At 38.4% G+C, this 9,005-nt stretch overlaps 1 protein-coding gene across 1 annotated transcript; it reads right to left on the reverse strand.

The window, feature by feature from the left end:
• Window positions 1-1,569: 1,569 nt before the first annotated feature.
• mok (MOK protein kinase) lies at window positions 1,570-8,962 on the reverse strand. The gene is made up of 12 exons (XM_084742895.1): window positions 8,641-8,962; window positions 6,504-6,618; window positions 5,987-6,076; window positions 5,829-5,899; window positions 5,612-5,690; window positions 4,949-4,997; window positions 4,685-4,863; window positions 4,452-4,553; window positions 4,184-4,357; window positions 3,862-4,021; window positions 2,745-2,942; window positions 1,570-2,498 (listed from the first exon to the last, which is right to left on the reverse strand). The coding sequence occupies exons 1-12, from the start codon at window positions 8,822-8,824 to the stop codon at window positions 2,421-2,423; spliced, it is 1,479 nt and encodes a 492-aa protein (XP_084599021.1). The 5' UTR covers window positions 8,825-8,962; the 3' UTR covers window positions 1,570-2,420.
• Between the last annotated feature and the right edge of the window lie 43 nt (window positions 8,963-9,005).

The following is a 9,005-nucleotide window of genomic DNA, read 5'->3' on the forward strand; positions in this document are numbered from 1 at the left end:
CCTTTCCACCAAATTAGCTCTGGGTCTTGATCTGGTTACGTTCAAGATTTTTGAAAACTTGTCTATCTATCTAGTGAACCACTAGTTTTGAGCGGAATCATTGGTGTTTTTTTTTTTTGGGAATGAACTTTTCAGGTTCAAAACAAATTTGGTTTCGGTGTAAATGCTCAGAATGGTTTCAAATTAGTTGCACTAAGTAGAATGGGGCCAGTTCCATGTTGGTGAAAAAGGCCTTGAAGAGTCCAGTGACCTCCGCACTAGACAGACATAACATTTTACATTTAAACTTTATTTTTCATGAGTTAATAAAACCCCAAATATTTTTTTAGCTTAAAACAAATGTATGTGGGTATTTAGTAGTGCTGTTGATAGACTCCAGTCCAGGTCATCAGTTCATTAGTCTCTTAACATTTTTGTGTCAACGATATTTTAAGTATTTTCAGTGCAGGTTAATAAGAACATACAAACGAGACTTCACTTTTTTTACTTTGATAATGCATCACAATAACCAACACAATAAAGTGCAGACTGAGTCACAGTCTGTTTTAATGAGCTCACAGCTCTGAATGAAATGGTACATTTTTAAGCCACAAATGGAGGTATGAGGGTACTGGTCAAGCTACATTTTAAAACAAAGGACTTTTTTTAAGGCCCATCTGCAGATACAGATGTTTTCACATACAGAACTGATCTAAATTGAAAGTCTTTTTTATTCATTAACAGTTCAAACTCTGTTTTGTTGCCTGCAGCAGGTGGCTATTTATGTACATTACATTTGGATTAATGTGCCTTTAGACTGTTCTCCAAAGACAGTATTGTGGCTTTGAATAATTGTGAAGCACTTAATGTGAATGCTCTTGATGTTTGCCTTTGTACAGGAAGACTGTTGCCCTACAAATCAGTTCATTCACAGCTACTAAAAGACATTATCACAAGTATACAGTACCTATCTAAAGTAGTCAACCCCACCCTTGTTCTTCATGTTAATTGCTCTACAACTTTAAATCACAGCTGATCAATTAAAGCCACTATGTGTAGTATTGAAAAATCTCTTTATTTGGTAGGTTTAGTCTTCTTTGCAAGACTGCAATATCAACTTTCAAGTCCACCCACAAATGCTTAAATTGATTTAGGCTTGGACTCCAGGACATTTACACACTCTAATGTAATTTCAATCCTATCCTGTCGCAGAATGATGCATTTCAGTTTCCTTATTGGAGATTTGATTAAAATGTTCCTTTATCTTCATGATGTAGTTTTTACTAGAACATTGACTAACCAGCTGTTGGATCTTCCTTATTTATCCTACATGTCACACTGACACTGCTATTATGTACAGGTATTCTCATTCAACTTATACACTTCTTGTACTTGCTGGGATAGTACAAAATATTTGATGTTATGCAAGCTAAATGAACCAAACTACACAGTAAAAATCAGTAATTTTACCTCACAGAACACAGGAATTGTTTTTTTTTTTTACCACTGCCTCAATCTGTTTGCGTTATTGTATGACTTTGTTGTTTTAAGAGGGTAGTGTGGATTCACCACCACCACCTCACCATTGAGGCAGCGAGGGAACACCAGACACTCTGTTCTGTGTGGTAAAATTACTTTTACTCATTTCACCTATGGTTTTGTTGGTTTGGAGAGAGCAATATTTGGCTTATACAACGACAGTTTCCTGTCAAATAAGACTCATAGCAGAGTAAAGCTGTGAAAATATTCTAAATCTAGTTTACACTTAAACTGATATTGATTTTTTTTTTTTTAGATGGACCTTTTTAAGTGGCTAAAATTTTGCTGCTGACCCTGCCCACATCAGTACATTGCTCAGCTTCAGTGCTGGTGCTCTTCTCTGTTACAAACTGTCCCTGGAATTTACATCCATTTGTAGAGATTTGTGTTTACTTTGACAGTAAAGTATTTTCCTTCCTCATTTAGGCATATAGGATTCAAAGTTGTAAAATAACACATCCCCCATAACAGTCCTACTTGGAGTGTGACTACTTTTTAAAGGCATTGACCATGTTCCAGTGGCTGCTCACTTGTCAAATATCTTATTGCTCAGCTTGTGTTTAGGCTCAGATTGAAGTCAATTTCTAAACAGTTGTAAACATGTAACACTTGACTGTGTCAAGTAAAACTGAGGCCATAACTAAACTACACACTCTCAATCCAACATAAGACGACAGACTCTTAGTATTGTGTTTGTGGAGATCACATTGAGTTTCATCATTCCATTAAGGGTTACACAGTCAGAACTGGTAAGTTGACAGGCTTGGCGGTCTTCATTGAATTGTTTTCACAGATTTCAACATCAGGCCTGTCCAAACATTGTCCTCTCAACAATCTGTTTATCAGGTCTGTCTTGTTTTAAGAGACCATTTTTTACTGAAACACTGAAGTGGTTTTGGCTCTCAGTAGCCTCCATGCTTCCGATCCAGAGGTGGCATGTAGTAGGTCTTGAAAGCTGCGTGGTGTGACTCATCCCGGGGCTGTGGAGACAGGAAATGTAGCCTGAATGCCAAATCAAAGCCCTTATGAACACTACAACCAAGGCACTTGTTTGGTTTGGTGTTCATCTTTTTTTTTTTGTCAGTACAACATAATGATCATTTTTAAAACATCTGACACTTGAAACAAATCTGTCAGCTGTGTTTTACTTAATTTCACAGTGATATTTTGGGGATTCAAAAATGTAAAAAGCCTGATGTCTGTGTTCTGTGTTCTCCTGTGTCTACCTTTGCCAGCCGGGCCTGGCACTTTTTTGACGTGATGGCTGGCAGTGTGCCTCGGTGGGTGACAGAGAATGCAGGCATAGTGGATACTGGGACGGAGATCTGTGGTCCTGGTACAACCACGTTGAGTTTGGGCAGCTCTGCAGGATAATGAGGGATGTTGCGCCTGATGAGCGGGTCTGCTACATGCTTCATGTTGTGCTGAGGAGGGAGAAAGCATCAGGTCTTACCAGGTGTATTCATATCAGACATTTCACGAAAGTTGACTTTCAAGGGATCATTCACCTCAACATCAAAATGTTTTTCCTCTTACATGTAGTTGCATTTATCCATATAGTCTCTTCTGGTGTGAGTTGCATAGTTTTGAACATATCAGCTGTAGAGATGTCTGCCTCCAGCAAAGTAGTTAGGCCCGGTGCCAAGTATATTTTGACATGGGCCTGGCATGAGCCACTGACAGATTGATGTCAGCATTAACATAGGGTCCTATGGTTTCTTTGATAACACAATCATGGTTGGAGTCATGGAACTGAGAACTTAGAAAAGCCATAGCACAGATTTCATAGAGTTATAAATTCAGCTTAAAGCCGACTGGAGATTTGAAAACATTACTGTGTAATGTATTGTTATAAATATGCCATTTAATCAACACACTTAAAAAAAATTAACTACAGTAGAGTTTTACAAAGAATCGTATAATGTAATGTCTCGGAATGCTGGAATTTCAACAATAAGAAAATAAATAAAATTGCTTGTAAAATTATCTTTTAAATGATTAACGTGTGATATATGCTTTCCAACCAATAATATCTGTTTACAAACAAGTCATATATTTTACATTTATTAAAAAAATAGTTCCTACACATAACTGCTCACAACAAGGTCTGTAGATTATCTTGGGTAACTGGATCATGATTTCTAGAAAGAGACTGCTGTTGAGTTTTTCATTTTTTAGTACCACAAATCAAGTGCCATTTAGTTCCATTATATTTGAGAGAAAGCAGACATCTCTATGGCCAACATCTCCAAAACTCTGCAGCTCACCAAAACAATCTAGATGGATAAATAGCACTACAGGTAAAAGGAAAAATACAGATTTTTTAACAGAGATTAGATTTACACTCATTAAAGGTGCTTGTCTTGTGTGTCTTCCCCTCAGCTGTTTTCCTAGTCTGATAGGGCGCCAGATGTGGTCTATGGAGTTGTGCATCCCACTACTCATTACTCCATCCATAGTCCCAGAAAGTCTGTGAAGACTCTCGGCTTTCTTCTCTGCCAGCCTGGGAGGAAAAGGCAAGACTTCATTCCAAATGACTGGAAATTATTATATAAAATTAAAGTCTTCCACAGTTTGTTTCACCAATGAGCCTAGCGATTTATGACATGCAAATTTGATTCAAAAGTTACAAAGCCATGAATTGCTTCCTATTTGCATGGTCTACCTGATTTCCCTAAAATATGTGTGCCTCAGGGCTGTTTCTGCAGTGATGCGTTCATCGGGGTCATAGGCGAGCAGCTGATAGAGCAGTGACAGTGCTGGAGCCGGGCAGTTGGGGATTAACCGTGAGATGCCGGTGCCTTTTTTAGGGGGGAAGTTGAAATGCATCGCTCTGGACCTGCCAAACATTGAAAACGACGATAAGTCTAGATACTCACAATTTTATGTGTACATCTTCTTTAATAAAGACAACATATATGAGGAACGCCTACTGCTTGAACTTTTGGAGGATGCTTTGATCTGGTGTTCCCAACACATCGTGGATCTTGGAAACCTGATCCAGCTCATTGGTTCCAGGGAAGAGAGGATTCAAACTGAAAGACATGGGTACAAACCAACCTGACTGCCACAACAAATCAATTTACATAGCATTTGTTTGACATTTGTTTAAGCCTGTGATGGCAGACAGGTGTGCCAATGTTGTGCCCTTCCCCTGCAGAGGTACCTCATGATCTCAAAGAAGACACAACCAGCACTCCACATGTCCATCTTTAAGCTGTAGTAGCCGTCAGTGAGGAGGCACTCTGGGGCTCTGTACCAGCGGGTGGAGATGTACTCTGTGTGTGGGGGCTTGGAGTACACACTTCGACATGAGCCAAAGTCGCCAAGCTTCAGACCATTTTGCTGCAAAAATAACAATTTATAAAATGTGTATGACTCAGAACCAGATCACCACCATTTATCAATTTGTGATAAAGATGCGTCTCACTTTGATGAGAATGTTTTCTGGCTTCACATCTCTGTGAAAGATCCCACAGCTGTAAAGAAGAAGAGGAACAGGGAGGTTGTTGGGTAAACGATCTCAACATACTTAAAGGGCTAGTTTGGATTATTTGAAGTACTACCTACTGTAGATAGCGGTAGACACAGCAGGAATACCAGTACAGGGAGATTAACAGTGATCTTCTGTGGACAGAGTCAGCAGCAAAACATATTTTAACCACTTAAAAAAGGGCCACCTAAAAAACATCAAGGTCAGTTTTAGTCTATGGTATATTTAGAATATTTACAGTGCTTTAGCTTATTATGAGACAGCCTTTTCAAGCAGGAAACCGCCTTTTTATCACCAATGGTGTCCTGTCAGAAAAGGCTCTCTAACAACAAGGTTAAGTAGTGAAAATATTCTAAACATAGCATACACTTAAACTGATATTGAGTTTTTAGTTGGCAAACTTAAGTTTTGCTGCTGACACTGTCCACAGCACACTTCTGGCTCCATACTCAGGGGGCGATGGCCAACCGCCATCTACTATGGGCAATACCCTGACTCTGGATAAGTACCTCATACAATCCCACTTCGAATAATCTGAACTCTGCCTTTAGTGTGCTTTATTTTACCATTTCATGTAAGCTGAAGCACTTTCATAAATACCTGTGCATATGTTCAAGTGACTTGCAAAGCTGGTACATGTAGTTCTTTACTGTATGGTCAGGCAGCGGCGTTTCCCTTCCTGCAAGGAATGAAGAACCAGTATCAGCCCCTTAACTCACCCAAAGCCTGGCAGAACGATCTGAAGGCATGCATCTTTCCAGGTCCAGTTCACTCTCATAATAATTTATTTTTCCACTTGTCATACTTGCAGACTTACCTTGTATGAACTCATAGATGTTCATCTCCATCAGCTCACAAATCAGAGACACAGTTCCAGTTTCTTTGTCACTGAAACATTGTATTAGATTAACAAGATGAGACATGAAACTTGAGGCAATACAATAACTTCATAATAGACAACTCTCCAGTACTCACAAAATCAGCTCATGTAGCTGGATAATATTTGCATGTGGGCTGAGCCTCTTCATTGCCTGGACTTCCCGCAGGTTGTTGGCCTGCTCCAGACTTCATGACAGAAAACAGGTGACTCTTGCACATTTCATTGCACACATTTATACATATAATATAGTTAAATGTATTATCAATGTGCATATCTGCTTAGCTGGAAAATTGTGTAGTGAGAATGAGGAACAAAGGGGCAATATCATCTTCATAGCTTTATGTGCCAGTAACACAATGCATATATAACAATTTAACAAGATAAATGGTTGCACAGATTTAAGGAACACAGCCATATTGAAAACCAGTGCACAGACAACTCACATTTCAAGCACTGACATTTACTGTAACCTCACCACCACAGGTCAAAGGTGGAGTCAGCTGACATCTAATAGGATACTTAAGGCACAGGGGGTGTCAAGCTGCTGACTCAAATTACCTGGGTCCGTACAGTACACAGCAGAGTAGGGTACATTGCAAAAGGGATGCATACCTGTTAATTGTCTGCTTCATGGTTTTACATGCGTAGAACTTGCCATCTTTAAGGCTCTGAGTCTTCACCACCTCTGAGAATGTGCCCTCCCCAATTTTCTTGATTATTCTGTAGCCTGCATATCAATTAAAAACAAAGATAAGACTTAAAAGAGGGAACATTTTGTGCACACTCCCATAATATTACTATTGAATATCAGTAAAAATTTGTGAGTAGCTGAACAGCAGAAAAAGTCTGCGTAATTCATAGGGAAATCCTGTGTTTGAACATTGAGCCCATGATGATTTTATTGGAATAGAGAATCATGATTTTCAAATTCACAGCTGGAAACCCTGCATTCATATAGGGCTACAACTAATTATTATTTTTATTATCAATTTGTTTGCCAATTATGTACTCAAATAATATTTTGTTCTACAATATATCAGAAAATTTATTTTATTTTATTAAGAACTACAACCAAGTTGCAATGTTCAAATGCTGTTTTTTTCGACCAATAGTCCAAAACCTAAAGAAATTCATTTTACTATCATAGAAGACTAAAGAAAGCAACATATTTTAATAGTATTGAGACAAGCAAATGTGTATTTGGCATTTTTGCTAAAAAAAAAAATATGTGTGTGTATATATACATATATATACATATATACATACACACATATATACATACACACATATATACATACACACATATATATATATATATATACACACACACACACACACACACTAATCAATACAGCTGCAACTGAGGATTATTTCCATTGTTGATTAATCTGCCAATTATTTTCTCAATTTGTTGATCTCTAAATGCAGGAAAACATGTTTGTTTGGTACAGACACCAACAACATCGCACCATTGTGGTTTTAATTTTTTTCAGTAAAAATGAAAATAATTATTCAAAAATTATAATTCTCACTAATCGTGAATCATATTCTGACTGTAACATCTGTCAAAATAATCACAATTTTTGATTTTTTTTTTTTTTTTTTTACCATATGTGCAGATGCCTAGCTGCAACAATCCTTTTAATTATCTCTTGATTCTTTTCTTGGTAAATTTTGGTTAAAGAAAGGAGCACAGATTTAGGTTCAGGTTTAGATTTAGGTTCACCTATTTTTGTATTTTTTTGCTTGGAAAATTACTTAAAAGATAGGGCTGGGCAATTATATTGTATCGTGATAAGAGACTAGATATCATGATAGATTTTGGATATTGTTATATTGTAATATGGCATAAGTGCTGTCTTTTCCTGGTATTAAAGGTGGCATTACAGTATTAGTATATAAGTATTAGTATAAAGTATATAATTTTCTAAACTTACCAGACTGTTCTAAGCTAGCTGTTCTATTATTTGCATTTACCCACTTCATCGTTATACTGCCAGACCTCCACACGACAGACAAACCGGTTAATGACAGGTAAGGTCAGGTGTCTGACACATTTTTGTTCACATGGGTCACCATATTCAGTAACATCGACTAAAGTAGTATGATTAAAACTACGCGAAAAAATGGAGCGAAAAACATGATGATAAATGTGTATGTGTGTAGTTGTTTGCCCACAGACACAATGAAGCAACAGCTAGCTTCTCCTAACGGTTAAAACAGCTAGCAAACATCAGACAAAAATCTTTGATGAGAAACCTCAGCGACCGCCCGTCAGACCTGTCATCACTCTTCTCAGCCGTTAACAACTTACAATGCATTTCTTTCAGTCTTAGCCGCCGCATGTAAGTCGAGCATCCATAATACACGTATCTGGACAGTACATGTCAGTACGATGGTTGAAAATGTGTTTTCTTTTCTTCGTCGAGGTGTCAAAAAGGACACGAAACTCGTCTAACAGTTGCTAGCCTAGCCCCGCTAGCAAGCCCTGACTGTTAGCTGACCGTCGCCTTGGTAACGGAGCACGCCTTCGCCCTCCACTCTGACCTGAGGAGGAAACTAGAAACTCAGGCTGACTGTTTGACTCTCTCTGGCCGCACGGCTCAAAATATTCCGAATTAAAAGCACCAGAACGGTAGAATATAGCCTGCCATATAAGAAAATATGCCAGTCAAGCGGAATTATTGGCTGCGGGCCCTAATATTTAACGCGACATTGCCTTTTGCAGCTGCAAAATTCACCTCCTTACCTTTTTTCCAGAGGTGGGTGGTGACCATCTGCTCGGATGTCTTCTCATTAGGCAGCGGATTGTTATTCTGCACGTCCACAACATTTCCCTTATTGTTCCAGTCGGTATTAGGTGGTGTTTTGCATGCATTTCGAAGGGTTGCCCTGTTTTTTACGCCAATAAGCCAGTTTGAGTAGTGCATCATGAGTGCACATTTAAAACTAAAGACCCTACCATGAGCTTAATAATATCTAAATAGTCTCTTCAAAAGCACAGCTCCACTGCATTCATGCCATAGCAGAAGGTTAGTGCATCCCATACACAATCAATGCCTTCTTTTCTCTAACGTTTCTAAAAGGCGTGGACCTGCTCCTTTTTGCTCCACG

This window comes from Lutjanus erythropterus, chromosome 18, assembly GCF_056507025.1.
Source record: "Lutjanus erythropterus isolate fLutEry1 chromosome 18, fLutEry1.hap2, whole genome shotgun sequence".
In the NCBI taxonomy this organism is placed as follows: domain Eukaryota; kingdom Metazoa; phylum Chordata; class Actinopteri; order Lutjaniformes; family Lutjanidae; genus Lutjanus; species Lutjanus erythropterus.